Source organism: Lynx canadensis, chromosome D1 (genome assembly GCF_007474595.2).
Source record: "Lynx canadensis isolate LIC74 chromosome D1, mLynCan4.pri.v2, whole genome shotgun sequence".
Taxonomy (NCBI): domain Eukaryota; kingdom Metazoa; phylum Chordata; class Mammalia; order Carnivora; family Felidae; genus Lynx; species Lynx canadensis.
Window position 1 is genome coordinate 65,344,029 of NC_044312.2, and position 19,536 is coordinate 65,363,564.

At 35.7% G+C, this 19,536-nt stretch overlaps 1 protein-coding gene across 2 annotated transcripts in view; it reads right to left on the reverse strand.

Moving 5' to 3' along the window:
* STK33 (serine/threonine kinase 33) overlaps window positions 1–19,536 on the reverse strand; it is a 167,549-nt gene that overhangs the window by 24,634 nt on the left and 123,379 nt on the right. For both annotated transcript variants that reach the window (XM_030333370.1, XM_030333371.1), the window contains exons 9-11: window positions 17,409–17,484; window positions 13,242–13,354; window positions 12,714–12,799 (exon numbers count right to left, since the gene is read on the reverse strand). In XM_030333370.1, coding sequence (XP_030189230.1) covers window positions 12,714–12,799; window positions 13,242–13,354; window positions 17,409–17,484 — 275 coding nt within the window. The remainder of the gene's footprint in view (window positions 1–12,713; window positions 12,800–13,241; window positions 13,355–17,408; window positions 17,485–19,536) is intronic.

A 19,536-nucleotide genomic window follows, 5' to 3' on the forward strand; every position in this document is an offset into this window, starting at 1 on the left:
TCAGCACCATGTCAGGCTCTGTGCTGACAGCTCAGAGCCTGGAGCCTCTTCGGATTCTGTGTCTCCGTCTCTCTCTGCCCCTCCCCCACTCATGCTCTGTCTCTCTGTCTCTCTCTCTCTCAAAAAATAAACATTAAAAAATTAAAAAACAAAAGACAAAATGAAACAAAAAACAAAAAAAACCCACAAATGCCCTCCTGAGTACCCATCATCCATCTAGCCCACCCTCCGCCTTCATTTACTTGAGCTTTTTATGGGAGGGTAAATTAGCAATAGCTTATCAAAATAGATAATTCACATTCTCTCTGACCAGTAATTCCACTGTTAAGAATTTATCCTATAGATATGATAATACAGTATGCATATCTACAGCATAGATATAATACAGTACATGATAATACAGTAAATATATATTTATAAGAACATTTGTTGCACCACTGTTTGTAACAGAAACAGTCTGAAACAACTTAAATGTTCCATATTCATATTCATAGTGGACTATTTAGAAAATAATAGTGTCCATAGTTTGGGATATAATGCTGCTTTTTAAAAAATAAGGAAATCTTTCCAAGATATATTAGATAGAAAAGAATAGCATGCATAATATGAACTTGCTTGTGTAAGGTATGTATATATATGTAATTATATAGAATTTTTTTAAAAGAATGCATAGAGACTTAACAATGGCTATCTTTAGTAAGAGGGAATGAGGGGGATGGAGGAAGAAAGTTACTTTTCCTTTTTTGTTTACCATTTAAATCACTTACCATGGATAATCCTAACTATTACCTTTATACAAGTAGTAATTAATGTAAATTACAGCAAGAAAAGAAATAATGTAAATTGCAGATACCAACATGAACTCTAGCACCCAGCAAAATCACCAAACTCGTCCTCATGGGTCTCGATGAGCCATGAGCATACCATGATGCTGCTCGATGAGCAGCATACCAAGGTAATAATGACCACTGAAGTAAGCAACTGTGTGCCACTTTACAATTTTTCCTAAAAGTCATCTCAGTGATTTTCTTTTAGTGCAGTAACTATACAAATATACAAGGTTTAGTGCTGATATTCTTATTCTTCAGGGGAAAGCAGCCTGAGAAAGTTAGTAATTTACCCTATGCCAGAAGTGTATTTCCAATTGCCTGCCAAGAATTTCTAGCTAGAGGTGTTGTGGAGCCTTCAATAGCGTATTGTATATTTGAAAGTTGCTAAGACAGTAGATCTTAAAAGTTCCCATCACAAGAAAAAAATTGTAACTATGTGAGCTGATGGATGTTTTAACTAAACTTATTGTGGTAATCATTGGCAATATATACATATGTGAAATCATTATGTTGTACACCTGAAATTTATATAATATTATACATCATTTATATCTCAGTAAATCTGGAAAAATAAAAACAAACTCGATATATTCCAAACCAACATTCTTCAAACTGTGTACACCTGGCTGTACATGAAGACTTTCAAAGGGATGTGTAGGCAGGGATAGTCTGCGGGGAATCTATTTCAAGGCCCCCAATTTCCAATGATCTATTCTTTTTCAAAAGATTGGCAGTAATCTTTTCTATGTTCTTTTTCTTAAGTCAGCTTCTTCCAATTCTCATTACTGTATATATATTTGTGTGTCACAGAATGCTCATTTATCTAAAGTATATAACAAACTCCTATAAATCAATAAGTTAAAGACCTAAAACCAAATAGAAAGATGGAGGGAAAAAGCTTGAACAGATGTTTCACAAAAGAAGATTTAAAAAAGAAGAAGATATCGAAAAGGCCAACAAGCACAATTAAAGTGGTTAATTTCATTTGTCATTCAGGAAGTGCAGAATAATTAAGGAATCTACTCCTGAAATCATTGTTTCACTATATGCTAACTAATTTGGATGTAAATTTTAAAAAATAAAAAATAAAATTAAAAAAAAACACACTCTCTCTCTGTCTCTCTCAAAATAAATAAATGAACTTAAAAAAAAAACACAATGAGATGCTATTATATATCCTCCAGAGTATCTAAGTTAAAAATATTGACAAAATAAGCACTGGAGAAGATGAGGAGCAAAACTAGAACTCACACATTGCTGGTGAGTGGTAAGCCCACTCTGGAAAAGGGAACAATGGAATTTTCTAGTTGGGGATAGAAATGTTCTATATTTTGTTTTGGGTGGTAGTTACACAGATACATACATATATAAAAATTCATCAGGCTATATACTTAAAATCAGTGTATTTTGTAGTTAAGTAGATTATGTCTTAACAAAGCTATGATGAATTTAAAGATCAATTTCATAGCTTCACAGATATTACTTCATGTAGTTTAATCATTTTTACTAATATATATTATTCCATTGTTAGACCATACCACAATGTATTCATTCACCAAACTGCATTTGGGCTGATTCTGGGATTTTGCTCCTATATACACTTCTATATTCCTGGTATATAAGTGCAAGAGTTCCTCTTAGGTATATTCTTAAGAGTGAAATTTCCTGGTTGTAGAGTATGTGAATGGTTAGCTTTATAGGATGGTGTCAGACCCTTCTTCCTTTGTACCAATAAATACTCTCACCAGCAATGATTAAGGGATACACTTTATCTACATCCTTTCCAACTCCTAATATTGTCAGATTTCTTAATTTTTGGTTTATCTCACTGAAGTCTCAATTTGTATTTCCCGATCACTAATGCAATTGAATATCTTATCACATGTTCATTAGCCAAATGTGGGTCATCTGTCATGAAATGCCTGGTCCTGTCTTTTGCCCATTTTCTACTAGGTTGTTTGCCCTCTCTGTATTGATTTGTAAGAGTTATCTAAATTTCATGATATTAACCCTTTGTTGATTATTTGGGTTACAAAAAGCCTTCTCCTAGTTTATAACCTGTTAACTTCACCTACAGTATTATTTTATGAACAGAAAAGTTCTGAAGATTAATATTTGTCAAGTTTATCCATGATTTCTTTTATGTTAGTGCCTTTGTTATCTTGCTAATAATATCCTTTCCTATACCCTCCAAGGCGCCCAAATTTTTCTTCTATATTTTCTGCTAAAAGTTTCAAAGTTTTAGTGTTTAATATTTAAGTCTTAGATTCATTTGGAGCTGCTTTTTTTGTCTATGATGTGAGATAGGAGATAGGATGTGAGATAGGAAAAATGGATAGGTTATCCATTTTTTTTTCATATGGATAACCATTTATTCCAGCTCCATTTATTGAACAGTTTCTCTTTTTCCCACCAATCTGCCATATGACCACTGTCATAAAAGTCCCAGGTGTCCGGTTCCATGTATATTTGAAAATATTTGTATAATTCCTTTCATTTGAATGATAATTTGGGTGGATACAAAATTCAAAGTTAAAGTTCTTTGTCTTTTTTTTTAAGTTTATTTATTTATTTTGAGAGATATAGAGATAGCACAAGTCGGGGAGGGGCAGAGGGAGAGGGAGACAAGAGAATCCCAAGCAGGCTCTGTACCATCAGCCCAGAGCCTGACGCGGGGCTCGAACTCACAAAATCATGAGATCATGACCTGAACCAAAATCAAGTCTGATGCTTAACAGACTGAGCCACCCAGGTGCCCCAAAGTTCTTTGTGTTTTAATATATTTAGAATATTACTCGATTTATGCGCATATCCAATGTTGCTCCCCAAAAGTAAGATGTCAATGTGATTCTTGCCCTTTTTCATATGATTTGCTATTTCTCTCTGGGAGTTTTTAGAGTTTTTTCTTTGTTTTTGATGTTCTTAAATTTCATTATGCCTCTTTTGTCAGTTCTTCCTTATCTCTCCTATTTAGGATTCTTCCATTTGTTGAAATCTGAAATCTTTCTTTTTTCTTTAATGCCGATTATTTTATCTCTATTATTTCTTTAAAGATTTTCTCCTCCTCCTTTTTCACTTTTCCTGTCAAACTCCTATTATATGAATTTGGGCACTTTTACTTTTAACTCCACATAACTTTTTTTCTCTCTCTCTTTTTTTTTTTTTTTGTATGTTCAATTTGTGTATCTTCCTGCTTCCCTCTGTAAAGTTCTATAATCTGATCATCTAGTTTTTAAATTCATTCTTCAGCTGCACTCATTTCACTATTAATTATATAATTGCATTCTGTATTTCAACTATTATACTTAAATGGTTCTACTTGGTTCTGTTTTATTATTTCATATACTTGCTTCATATTATTAACATCTTCCCTTATCTCTTTTAGTATGCTCACTTTGTTGATTTTCAAATTTTGGACTGCCTATTCAAAACTCTCCTAATGGTGTCTGAAACTTGGTCTGTGATCTCATCTTCCCCAGGGAATACTTGTCCTTGGGAGGACAGTGTATGGTTCTAAGGCCAAATCCAGGTCCTCAACCCAGCAGTTTAAGGAAAAGTAGGGGTAAGAACCCTAAGCACCAAAAACATGCCCCCTCCAAGCTATTCCTCAGTCCAGGGCTTCATCCTTATCAATCTTCTCCCAGGAGAAATGACCTTAGGTACTCCTAAAAGTATAACCTTGTATCGTTGACACTTTCCCCCTTCATTTTACTTGACTTTTCCACAGTATTTGACTCTCTTTAGCAGTCCTTTCTTGAAAACTTTTCTGGATTTTTATATTACCCTGGCCTGGTTTTTCTCTTGTCTCTGAGTATCTTATGTTTGTGAACTGCCTTCCAGGGTCTAAATTTCTTTTCTCATCCTTCAGATATTGGCATTCCATACTCATTCCTCTTGTCTCCTCTCTATATATACTTTCTCTAGATGGCTCTCAGGTCTCTCTCCAGCACACAGCGTTCTGCTAAGATCTAGCTCCACCTCTCACCCCACCTGCATGGACACATCCACCTCAAGGCACCACAGGCTTTTCAAAGTTTATATGTTCCAAAGTGAAAATCATCTCTTCCCCCACCTCAACTTTCTCACTGTCCCGTATTCTCTATTATCCATCAAATTTCTAAATCAAGAAAATCGTTCACCTCTGTATGCTACCTGTCATTCTTCAAGGGGAAATGGGTCAGAAAATGTTGGTTACCTATTTAAAAGTTATTCCCGACTTTTTTCTTGATAAGAGTACTCTGACTTCTTTTGTTTTTTGTTTTTTGTTTGTTTATTTGTTTGTTTGGATGTGTCTAGATCAAAAGGATAAGTTATGGGTTTCTTCAGTCTTGGCCATCCCATTCATTTTTGCCAGATACTCATTTCCACATCCTCTCCTAGACCTAGGAATGGCCCATGTGATTCACTTTGGGCCAGTGAGAAATAATGAGAATTTATCTGGGTGCCATCTTGATAAAGTTTTTTCCTTGGTAAAACTGAAGAAATGTATACTATGTCTTTGTCCCCTTTTTTCCTTCTTGAGATACTGTCATGTGAGAAGGTGATGCTTGGACTGTGGCAGCCATCTTGCTACTGTTGGAAAAAAGTCTTAGGATGAAGGCTGGTCTGGTAAAGATGGAGGCACACAAAAATGGTATAGTGTCTGTGAGTTGTACTGTGCCCAAGTGGAGGACTGTATCCAAAGAACTGAGAAAGATTAACAAGTTAAAGTATCAATGCTTTCTAGCCTTGGTAGGCATATTCAATTCTGTGCACCAAAATGTAAGGGAAGGAAAACAACTTGGTGGAGAGGCATAAAGAAAATTAAATGGCTAGAAAGGAAAGCCTGCTAAAACACTGAAATATTAGCAACTATTTGTTAAAAAATAAAATCTTAAAGCCTTAAAAAAATAAATAAAAGTATAACCCACCAGTCCTGGAGCTTGGAGTTCAATGCGTAAGGAGTCAATGCTGAACACCAGTCACTTCCCACCCCTTTTCTTTAGCTTCTCACTCAAAACAGGGCTTTAGTGCTGCTTTGATTTTATTCCTTAAGACCTCTGTGAGGCGACAGGTATCACTGTCCCAAGGCAAAGGAAGAGAAGCAAAATGGGAACTTGGATTTTTTTTGTCTTCCTATTTTAACTTCCTATCCTGGCTCCTGGCTGCCGCCTCACCAATCGTACACACCAGCTCCAAATGAACCCTTTATTTTCCCAAGAATTTCTCATAGTATTCTCTGTAATCTTGTACCATGAGGTTTTTCTCTAAAGTTACTCTAGGTTTAATCTTCAGAGAAGATGCAGTGTTCTGTGCTAATTCAGCATCTTGGGAAGGAACAGAGCCTTTTGGAAGTGGCCTCTCCCTGGGTGGTTTTTGACAATTAACTCAAACAGATTTAAAGAACTGAGTGACACTGCTATGTCAAAACTCCTTCCGGGACACCTGGATGGCCCAGTCAGTTAAGTGTCTGACTTTGGCTCAGGTCATGATCTTGTGGTTCACGAGTTTGAGCCCTGCATTGGGCTCTGTGCTGACAGCTCAGAGCCTGGAATCTGCTTCAGATTCTGTGTCTCCCTCTCCCCCTACCCCTCTCCCACTTGCACTCTGTCTCTCTCTCTTAAAAGTAAATAAACATTTTTAAAAAATTAAACACACACACACACACACACACACACACACACTCCTTCCATTCCCATCTACTTATTTATGTAAGGTCCTTGGTGCCTGTATCTTTAAAAACTAAAACAACAATACAATTGGTGCTGAATGCTGTCTCTAACAGTAAGTAATATTCAATCATGGATGAATAAACAGTTTGGGGGAAAAATGCAGCTTTATCCATCCACTAAAGAGATGCATTTCCAATATAATTTTACTTGTGATGCTTAATAATTTTAACAAATTATAATTATGTTCTCTTGATCAATTATGTATTAATAAACATAATGATAAATCATTGTTAAATAATTTTTAAACATTTAAAGGTTTAAAATTTTTAAAACTTAAAATCACAGGGAATAAAAACAAAGTATTAAATATGTATTTGAACCTTTTTTTTGGAAAATGAGACAAATGATAGGATGATTAATAAAAACCTTTCAAGTAAAAATATATATGGATAAGATTCTGTGAAAGAAGTGGAATAGAAATACAAATTCAAAGGAAAGAATGAATAACCTAAAGTTTCTGTTATAAAAGAGTTCATAAGTTTTTACAAATGGATAAGATGAATATCCTATACATGTAAAAAACAATATTAGTTCTATTTTTGTCAATATTTGTAAAACATTATAGCCTTTGAAATTAAATGTATGATGAAAAATTTTTAAGCTTGACCTACAAAGATCTTCAGAGATTCATAATTTTTAAATATTGTTGGAATTAAGCATAAAAGTTTGAATATACAATTCCAAAAAATGCCTCATTCTTTTTCCAATCTACGAAACCAGCAATTCTCCTAGACTTTCTTTTTGTCTTACACCACTTTCCCAGTCACCTGAAAAAGTTTTGATTCCTTGTACTCTTTTACCTAACATTCATACTTATTTGAAAAATTGTGCTGATTTTCTTCCCAATGTCTGATTTTTCCCCTCCTCTCTGTTCCATTCTTTTTGCCCAAGTTCCGATCTTCATCATCTCACCCACATCCTATTTCGGTGCTCCAACTTCTGCTTGCCCCAAGCACACCATACCACGCGCTGTTGCCAGATTATTCTTCCTGAAGTTCTGTCTCGCCAGGAATCCATCTACCAGCCCACTAACTGATGGAGCAGACACTTGGCTACTTGTCCCCGACCTGCTCCAGTGCCCATCCTGTTTCCATTCAGACCCTGATCCTCATTTTATCTCCCCATCAAGATCCTGCTTCTGCCTTTTAGCCAAGTTCCCTCAAGACCTTCAACTCAAATGTATTCCTAGGGCTTTTCCAGCTTCTTACTATCTCAGGCAGGACACTCCATTAGAATAGGCATTCTCCCCTCAGAATCTAGACCACAGACCTCATCCAAGTCCACCCAAACTACCCTACAAGAGTCGGAGGGACAAAGAAGAAACTCACATAGGTTCAGCTGTGATCAGGGTACTTCATTGCCTTCCATTAGCAACCCATTGTCAAATAAGCTGAAAATAAAGTCTTCTCCAGGTAAGTCAAGGTCTAGAGCAAAACAGTTCTCACCTGCCTTCATGGCTTAATTTCCCCCTACTTCCCTACATGTCTTCTACGGTTCTAGAAAAACAGAATTACTACTATATTTCATATTCTCTGAACATAGTACACATTTTTTTTTCTGTCTCTATATCTTTGCAAAGTTCTTCCTATCTAGAATCCCCTTCCTTCTTACCATGACTGTAACATTAATTTCTACTTTCACCTATTCTTTCAGAGCCAGATCACATATTACCTTCACTTTAAATAGTTTCCATAATCTGCTAAAGGGAATATTAGCTCTCTTCTTAAAAATCTAGTACTACCACTACATTATATAGCACCACATTACTACATCATATGTTTTATCTTACCATATTATATAATATTATACAGCACTATGTTATATAGTACATAAAGAATACATGTTATTATATACTATGTGTAATATATACACACACATACACATTATTATATATTCATTCACTGCCTGTATTTTTGTTTTAAACCCTTTACTAGGTTGTGGGCAACCTGTGGGCAGGGACTGTGCCAGACTCATCCCTGTGTCTTCCACAGCACATAGTAGTATTCAATAAATATTTATTGAATTATTAAGTGTATATCAATCATTGCATATTGAATAAATCCCCAAGGCTGCTGGCTCATGGGTTCCTTTGTAACATAATTTTCATAAAAACCTTCATTAAATAGGGCCTCAACATATTCATACACATAAGGTAATTCACAATTTAAGAATAACTAAATATAGTAAAATAAAGGTAAGAGTCTTAACATATTGGGATGAAAATATACAGTAGAGAAAAAATGCCCAACAATCAGGCATCCGAAAAGTTTCACTCTCTTATGTAGAGTGTGTATGTTAAGGCTAAAGGTCAAAAGCTGATGACCAAAACCTGGATAACAGCTTGTAAATTAATGAACAAGGGTCTTGTTCACACACTAGAAAAAACATTTTAAAATTAGCCCCCACACTTTGATGACAAGTGCCTTCACAAAGTGTGACCATAAAGCAAAAGTACACTGTACTTTGTGGTAAATTACTCAAGGCGAGAGGCTGCATTCTATTTATCTTTGTACCCCTATAATGGCTGACGGATTAAAATCCAAAGATACTTGTTAAAATCAATAAAGACATTTAAATGACTGCTGTGCCATTTTAAAAAAGCCACCTTGCAAGACTGAGGCACTACAACAATAATTTCCTTCATTTCAAAGAGTATACATTGTTCTCAACTATCTATGACAGCAAGTTAAAACTTTTTTAGACTGGGATTCACGTCCTGTCACAATTTTCTTTCCTTTTTTAAAAGTTCATTTCCCACTTCTTTCCTTCAAGCATTTTATCTGCCAGTCAAACTGAACTTCCTTATTTTACACTTGCTTGCCTCTATACCTCTGGTCATTTGGCAATTTCTTATGTCATTTATTATTTTCTTCCCTGTATTGTATCTTACACATAGCTTGTCTCCCTTACCAGATTCTAAGTTCCTTATATCAGATTATCTATCCTTAATTATATTTTTATATATCTTTATATATCTTCAATTATATTTTATTACCTAGCCTAACATGGTAGGCGCACACACACACACACACACACACACGCGCGCGCACACACACACTCGGTCAAAGGAATTAACTGAATGTATGAAGAATACCAACAGGGCTCAAATCTGGAAACTACTTTATGACAAGCCATAGAATAAAATGTTTCCTTAAATTATACTGGGTTCTTAAATATAAGTAGGCATTAAAAATACCTTGGAAACGTGTTAAACATGCAAATTCTTGGTGTTAGTTATCAGAAGGGGGCTTGAAGGAATACCAAGTGGCAACTGTAATTACCTAATAAGAAGGAGTAAACTTCTGAACCACTGTTGAGAGTAAAGAGGACAGAAAGGAAGAAACAGACACAAGAGGATCTCAGGCACACTCCTGGCAGTAGGAGCCATCATCAAACTCTTCCTTTGTAGGAAAAGTATTTCTTGGCTGGCTTTCCTTACATCTAATCTTTGACTTTTGAAATCAGGATGACAAATGTATTTATTTTAAGTTCCATTCACTTAAATGTACATAGAGAAACCATGACTATTTTTCTCAGAATACTTTTCAGATATATACCATATTTCAAAATGCACAATACATAGGCTGAACCATAAAAACTTTTTATCCAATAAAGCCCTTTGAAAAAATGTCTCTACATGTTAGATATTGCAAAAGATAAGCTCTGCTTATAAAGCAGCCAGGTACTGAGAGAAGTAACGTATTCTTTTTAGATTATTTCAAACAGAGGATATGAATTATAGGAAGACTTCAAGTAGCTAAGAAGAAAAGAGTCTTTTTGCCTTTCAGAAGTTTATGAAATGCCCATATTCCAAACTTCATACACTGAACTCCTTAGGGTAGTCTGATATAGTACACGCTATCTGTCACTTCTCTACCCATTTGGCAAAGACTACATAGAGACAAATGTTACAGAGGCTCAAAAATGGAGACTTCTGGAAAAATGACCAAAGCCAGAAATAAAGTTGTACTAATTAGAAAACAAATAATTAAATGGCCAAACCCGAATGTTGTGTGATGCTGAAAAGAGATAGATTTCTAAGGCACACCATCTGTTTTACAGTTTTTGATTTTGCTGTACTACAAATCTACTCAGAACAGTTTTGCCATGATCTAGCTGCTAGCTCATTTGCACAATTACTTCAGGCCAGAAAAACTTATTGCACAGAAGCATTTCAGAGATCAACACATTCATAGAAGAGGGCAGACAGAAATCAGCTTTCAGTGAAGACTAGTTTCTGAGCCCTTGAAGGAAAAAAAAATATATTATTCAAAAAAATGATTACAAATTGCCAAAGGAAAATGAGAGAATTGAAAGGAACAGTGACATCACTATAAATTTCTGATACATATCTAAACTGACCTGGGTCACCACCAACCCCTCTGTTGGCCAGTCTAATGGAAACTCATCTCGCCTTGACCTCTCAGCAGCATTTACCTGGGAGCTAAGCTCTCACTTTGCCAATCCTCTCACTAAACTTCTCTGGCACCACTCTCACGATTTTCTCCTCTTCTTACCTGCTATCCCTCCATAGCCCCCACTGCTAGCTGCTCCTCTTCTGAATGCTGTAGTGTCTCATGGCAGGGTGCTGGGGCCTCTTCTCTTTTCTATCTGTATCTTCTTACCAATTTATCTCTTCAGCCCGATGACTTTACATGGCATCTATATACTCATGATTCCCAAACTTCTATCTCCAGCTTGGGCTTCCCCAGCTCCAGACTCACATATCCAATGATCTATTTAATATTTCCACCTGGATGCTAGGTGTCTCAAGCTTTGCACATCTAATATGGAACTCTTGAGTCACCATCCTCCCTGCAGGAAAAAAAAATCTGGAAGTCATCCTTGACTCCTCCCTTAACCTCTTTCCTCATCTAATCCACCACCAAGTCCTGTCAATTATACCTAAAAAACATGTCACATGTATTTCTCTCCAACTCTATTGCTACCACCCTGTCCAAGCCACCATCACCTTGCGACAATACCACTGCAAGGTACACATATCATGTATCTCCAGTACCTAGCACAGTGTCTAGCAAATAATAGATGTACAATAATTTCTTCATAGATGAATACTGCTTAGCAATATTTCCTATGTGTATTTAGAAATCTCCAATCTCAGTTCTTAAACCATTTTCTGAAATACCTACAGGCTTGCTCATTTATTGAATCATTCACTCATTCAGCAATTATTAGTTGGTCTTAGGCTCAACAACATATTTTGCAGTGTCTTCAAGATGGCAGAAGTTTGTTTCCAGTTTTTATGAAAATCTCTGGAGATGGGCAGTCAAAGGCTGGCATGGCAGCTCTGTGAACTAAGAGCCCTGACTCCTTGCATCTTATTGCTTTGCCATCCTCAGTTTATGGATTCCACTTTATGGTCTAACGTGGCTAGTCAAACAAAGAAGATGGGTATGAGGAATGCCATACTCTTTCCATTTAAGGACATTTCCCAACAATTGCTCCTACTTCCCCCAACATGATAACTAACAAAAACTGGGGATGACTAGCAAAGAAGACCAGATAGCAACGTTTCCAGCTGCAAGTGAGGATCCTCATACCAGAGAATAAAAAGAGAATAAATATTAAGAGGTAAGGAGCTGTTTCTTCCAAGGTTCCTATTGTGACCAGGTAATGTTCTCAGTACAGAAATACAAAGCATGGTAAGATATAGGGTCTATGCTGAAGGCAGTTAGTCTAATGGGGGAAAGCAATATGCAAATGAATAATTACTCAAAATTTCAGGCCAGGTAACAGCCACTGTTAGGAGATCTTGGTTTTTCCAAGTCCCCGAAGATTCCTTCTATCCAAAGAGCTGAAAGAGAAGCGGACAGTTCCAGTGCTTTACGTTACTGAACTGTACAGACTGCTTCAATATTCCAGTTTTCATAACGGGCATTTCTCAGCTCTCTTCTACAGGACTTGATATGGCATGGAGCAAAGCAGAGTTCATTTAAACCTCTGTAAACATATAGAAACAACTGTGGTAATAGTTTTAATAATTTGAAAATATCCATTTGAGAAATGTGTTAAGGTTCAATAATTTAACTTGTCATAAGATGAAACTAATTGACTATTTTAAGACTATACATAAATGACAAGGCCAAATTAAAAAAAAAAAGCAATGATAGCATCTCAAAAAGAAAAAAAAAGAAGTAATACTATCACTTACTGTTATCCACTGGTTATCTAGAAGTTCCTTAGCTGTGATTCTGTGAGCAGGGTCTACTTTCATAAGTTGTTTCAACACACTTTTAGCTGCAAATAAGGGAAAATCCTGAAAATCTTATTTTAGCTACAATTAATACATTTTCCAGTTTATTTAGAATAAGGTCTATGTGACCTGAGGGAATGACTGCAATTATAAAATAAATATCATCAGTACAAATGGTTAATAAATAATGTTTCACAGGCCTACAGTGAGGTTTTATGGCCTGGATTAGCTGGTTTATGGTCTATAGTAAAAATGAGCTAGATGATTGGCAATTTCCTCTTCAATTTTTACTATGTATTTTCTGTTTTTGTTGGAAGTTTTGACAACAACAATCACAGTGAAGAGATCACTATTTCTACAAGTAAATAGTGTTTATTTCTACGAGTAAATACAATGATTAAACAGATCTCGAGTATTTGAATCACTGGCCAAGTTTCTTATATTACATAGATTTCCTTCAGTAAATAATAACAGATCTATACTTACCGCAATCACTTATGGAATCCCAGATTGGATCTTCAAAATGTAGTTCTCCCTTTCTTATTAGCTCAAATAGCTTCTCTTCTGAGCTTGCCAAAAAGGGTGGTTCTCCACATAATCTACAACAAAGGCAATGATTTTGTTTAGATTTTTAAAAAATAATCAAAATGATGCTATTAAAAATTAAGTTTCCATAGGACTTGGAAATAGGGGTGCTTCAAATTTAAATAAAGGATAGCTAGAGGTGGGGATCTCTCTAGATGTACAAACAGGAGAAAAGGGTTTTTGCAAGATTAGCGCTAGGCCCTCTTTATAGACCTTGAAATCTCCAGATTAGCAAATGGCCCAAAGGTGTTCCAGATGGGGGAGATCTAAGCTTAAATAGGGCCAAAATACAGGAAGGTGTGAGATTTTAAGTACGCAAATAATAGTGGAGGTGAACTTCAACGTGAGAGAGGATAATGTAATGCTTTAAAGGACATAATTCAAACTGAAATTTGAGGAAAATATACTGAGTTTTCAGAGTCCAATGAGAGTTGTATCCATGGTAAAATACTACACAAATGTTAGTAAGAATAAACCAAGAAAAACCCTGGGCTGTACAGGCTCTGAGTCAAAGCCAAAAATACATTAAAATCACCACAACTCTTCAAAACTGGTATACAAAAGGAAGACAACCTGGATGAGGAAAGTCAGATGACGATGATTTGACCCTTCAGTCTAGAATGAAAGCTGAGTTACATAATGATCAACATCAGTAAAAACCATTGGCAGTATATATAAAGTCAGCATGGCTTGTTGCACATTCTGTAATACAGGGACTATGTGTCTTCAGACTCTTTTCAAAGGAAGTACTGTACTATGTTTTGCAAAGAGCATGGCAAGCCTATGCTTCAGTCAGTAATCCAGACCAAAACTATAAGAACTCGTGTAAAAGCTGAGTTCCAATTCTTCATAATATATTCTCAACAAATGCTACCCATCATCTTTACTGTCAGTCCCAACCTCTGAGTACAACCCTATAGACAACAACCAGATTTTGCCAATGACAACCAGACAGGAGCTGAACCTGGGCTCATCACAGAGGCAATACCATATGCCTGTTCTTCAACTCTCAGGATTATATTTTTCCACTTTGTTACTGAAAGAATAAAATGGGATAATTATATTACACTCCGCAAATGCTAGTCTATTATGTCCATAAGTATAATGATCTCTAAGTTTCCCAGCAATTAGATTTTTACTTTGACTTTTAAAGTTATACTGTGGAGTTCTTTTAAAATCTTCACTATGATCATTTTTGAATAAATCTAAATTTGATAAATAATTCACATGATAAGGAGGATGGTGATGATGATTTTGTAGGGAAAAAAATTGCTTTCATCCTTGTAGTTGATCAACCTAGGCTGGAAAAGAGAACTCTTCATTTATATAGCTTCTTGTTAAAAGACCAGTATTTATCAAGTTGTTCTACAGTCTCTTATTTTAATACTTTTTATTTCTCCAGCTCATTCTGACCCTTCTCTCTCTGATCTTATTTGCCTATTGTTTAGTTTCAAAATGCAATAAAAAAAAAGCTAGATAAATGGTCTTACGGACAATTACTATCTATTATAACAAGTACAGGACAGCAAGAGTCCAGCTCATTGAGTCTGTTAACAACCAGTGATATGCACATTCACCAATTTCTTAGCTGCCCCTGCATTGCCCGACTCGCATGCCACTATAGCTTAAGGGCTACTTTTTAAAAAATTCCACTTTTTTTCTGTCCTTTGCAATTTTACTTACACAAAATGTATCTAATGGTTGGTCAATCAGCAGCACATGAAATTTTATGACAGCAATTTTCTGCACATCCAGAAAAGGGAATCCAAGACATGAAAAATGCCTCTTGAAGCCTTTCTATTATTTTCTGTTGCCTTCATAGGAATCACAACAGCAGAGGATAGTACCCATGAAGAGTGTTTATGTTAATTTCACCTTGAGGAAGTACGTTATCATTGTCCAATTAAGCAGAAATGAATCAGGGGTAACTGATAAACAAGAAAATAACCCCCCTGGAGAAGGTAATATGTTTGTGCCCTTGGTGAAAGAAATTATCTATAAGAACACTGGCTCAGGCAAATTAATGAATAGGCACTGATTAGCTAAGTAAGAGTCTAGTGTAAAGAAAAAAATATGTCATTATGATGATATGCAGTCACGCTCTGAAGCAGAAAAATTCAAATTATATCTTTAAGAAGGAGAAAAATTTAAGATATGTAATACACTATCACTTTCTTTAACAACAAATTCAAACTAAGAAGGCAGCAAATACCACATGAATTGTGTAATAATAGATTACATATGTTATGTTTGACTTGTCTAGAAATTCTTACAAGTATAAAACACTAATTTAAAATAGTTATATTTTTAATTAAAAACTAAGGCTCAGAATTTTTATGGTATGATTGTAATCAGCACAAAACAATGATCAAAAACTTTGTGAATATGTTTATACTTCATGCAATCTGAGCAGTGATGTGTGTTGACCATCTGAGTTACAGCTACAATCACATCTTCCAATTTCTGCTGCCTGTGTATTCCACTTCACAGAACTGTGAAAATGTAACTACTGTGATGTCAATATTTAGAAATGATCTGGAAGAGGTAGTACACAGTGAAATCTTCAATATGACCATAAAACTAATGTTGCATCAGCATAAAAATGTTCATACTCACCAAGAGGCAGAACAATGGCCACTAACTTTTCAGAACACCTCTTAGATAATTCGCTTTAATTCAATTTAACAAACATATATTGAGCACTGACTACATACCTACCATTGTACCAGATACTAGGGATGCAAAGATGAATAATATAAGATCTCTCCTTCATGGAATTTAGAGTAAAGAAAACAAAAACAGAAAACAAAAACATACTCTAACAATTATATTCCAATAGTTTTAAAAAGTGCTATGAGAACACAGGAAAGTGAACACTTCCATCAAATGTACACATGTGCAAACTTTCCTGATGAAATGTTATCATTTTTCTTTCAGTGTTGTTGTTTTGCGTGCATTTTTGTATGTTGCCTTAACTCCTCTTTGGAGTGTAGGAATGTATATACATAATGAATGCAGTAGCTCTGCTGGGGTAGATGGTAGGAGTTAGGGAAACAGAAGGTGTTAATGTTTGAGCTGAAGGACCCAGGAGAAAGGTTAGTAGAGAAGTAAAAGAACATTCTAAGTAGAAGAAACTGCATGAGCAAAGACCCAGAGACATGTGATACACGGTATGTGAATCAGAAAGAGTGGCCTGAGTGGCTATAGCATAGGGTAGGTGCATGGGAATGCACATCTAGCCCAAGACTGGAAAGACATTCTGGAGCCAGATCATGAAAAACTTGCCTTTATGCCGTGCTGGGATGCTCTGACGTTTTTCTATAACAAGGGAGAATTATCAGAGGTTGTGAATCACAAAAGTAGTACCATCAGATTTGAAATTTAGAAAGTCCTGACAGCAATGTGAAGGATGAACTAGGGAGGGAGACCGGGGGCAGGAAGAACAGTCAGAAAGACAATGTAATATTCTAGAAGATGGATCATAAGGAGAAGTGATACCAGTGAAGAGAAACCAAAGAATTTCCTTTTCAAAGGAAAAATTAACAGGACATGGGGTTTGATTGACTCCTGAGAGTGAGAAAGAAAGAGTAATGTTTTCGGTAGCAGTAAGAAGATCAGGAACTATGGAATACTCTCTGGATCCTGGGATGAACCTCTGTCTAGTTAGTGTCCACTCCTCACATACGCCCTGTTCATAGGACAGCTAAGTGCCAGGTACCAGTACCTGTCTCTACCTGATGAATCTCTTCAGAAAATATAAAGAAGCTTTCTGGTTTGTAGCAAAGGATCAGGGAGGTGTTAAGCAAGAGTTCACTCAGATCATGTCACATATTCTAGCATTTATAGGTCAATGGAAAGCAAACCTGTATGTTATAAATTTATAATATTAAAAAAATATCTAATGGATGTAGCTAACAGCAAATAAGAGAGCTTTCAGAAGTACTTCCCAATTGTTTTTTCAGTCATTTTTTAAAACCTATATTGTGGAATCTTCATTTAAAATCTATATAATTCTACTGTTAGGGACTATCCATTCATTTTAAACTGTACCTTTAGCAGGCTACTTACAGAATGTACATTATGACACCTATGCTCCAAATGTCACACTGCTGGCTATAGTCGTGGGCATTGATAACTTCAGGGGCTGCCAAATAAGCAGAAATGAAATAATATTAATAATACAATAAATGAAGTTTAAATGCTTAAACACAAAGCATGAAAAATGTGCTGATGTGTTGTAATTTATTCCCCCACAGGGAAAAAGAGAACCAACAGCAGATGTTAAATGAATAATGTACAGGCCTTAACAATTGATGTCACTGTACCCTCACTCCTGTCATTTAGCTTCTAATGGAACGATGGCATAAACTGTAACTAAATGTACTACTCTTCGTTCCTTTGAAATTGTTAAGAAATGATTTTGCAAAGACTGTGTAAGTTATAGTAGAAGACAACAATATCTCAGTTCCTTTCCAAAAATAGAATTGAATACGTGCCTGAAGTGGATATAATTTAAAGCAAGCCCAATATGTGGAAATCTGGATTCACAGAGAAACTAAGATAAATGGTTATAAATCACGTTAGTAAAATAATAATAATAATAATAATAATAATAATAATAACAACAACAACAACACAGCACTCCTATGACAGGACACAAATTATTTTCCACACCTTCTAAATGAGAAAACTAAGGTGGCAAAGAAAGAGCTCCTACAACCTAACTGGATCAAAACGCCAACTAGGAAAAGGATCCAGGTACTCTGAGTCCCCAGTTCTGTGCTCCGTACTTTACAATGTGTTCACAATAGGGCTCCTTTAAACAAGCTTCTCAAAATAGTTGTTTTTCTTTCTTTTATTTTTTGTTTTCTTTTCTTTTTTCTTTTTCTTTTTTTCTCTTTTTTTACTTGAAGGGAGCACAATTTAATGATTAGATTACTTTATAATGGCTGGCTTTTAAAATGACTTTAAAAATGTCCCATATGATATTTCAGGAATAGTCTATTGTGCCTCTATGGTTAGGGATCAAATATCTTTCCTTAAGGAAAAAGAAAGAATGAAACAGTTATAAACAGAAAAATAAAATATAGCTGTATATATTTCAATAGAACTTTAATATTTACAAAATACTTTCATATAAATTATGTTATTTGTATAAATCACACTATAAATCTTGGGAGATGGGCATCTGGCTCACTTTGCCAGTGGGGAAACTAAGGTTCAGATATATGAAGTGACTTGCCTAAGGTTACACAGCTACAGAGTACCTCCCACATAAAAGGTGTTATTTTAGAAAAGTTTCATTCTCCCGCCCTGCCCCAGACCCTTCTTTTATAACTACTAAAAGCAAATGGAATTTCACTTCTTCTGCCTGTTGTCAAAGGAACTAAAAAGCAACAAAAAGGAACCGAAAAGTAAAGAGAAGAATGAATAAAGATTCAACTATAGATAATTAACAAAACTAAGTAATTCATTTCCAAATCATTGAAAATTAATTAGTATTTTCCTTTAAGTAGCTACTTATATTCCTCAACTCTACTTAAACTCTTTAAATACTGAATCATTAGAGTTCAAGTCGCTCTGTGGCTTTGAGTCAATGACAAGGGCAAGTCTGTGATTTGATTCCATGAAGGCCCTCCACACTGGGTGCCCCACAAGGCAAGGGCCGGGATTCTGGGCCTTCATCTTTCAGAGCCATCTTAATTACCGGGGGCGTTTCCACATGCACTGCCATCACAGCGCTCACAGGGAGGCAGAGGCCAGAATGACGGTGCCAGGGAGCCATTTAGGAAGTCAGCAAAGCTCTACAAACCATCTGTCTTCTCTCTTGTTCTCTCACTTGTTATCAGTGTAGACAGCTAATAAGCAGGCATAAAACTCAGGGTGCTTGGATATATTTTCCCCATGTAACTACAGACCAGATGTCTTTTGCCAACAGGAGGATATGAACAGAATCTAAAGTAGCCTTTTCCCAAATAAGAGAGAACAGTTTCGAAACTTTATATATCAAGTAGGAAAAAAAAAAAAAAACAACAGAACTAAGTATACTCCTCAGCAATAGAAATGAATAATCCACTGACACGACATGGGTAAGTCTCAAAATCATGACATGGAACAGAAGACAGACACAAGAATGTACACTGATTCAATTTAAATAAAGTTCTAGGCAAGAAAACCTAAGATTTAGTGATAAAAA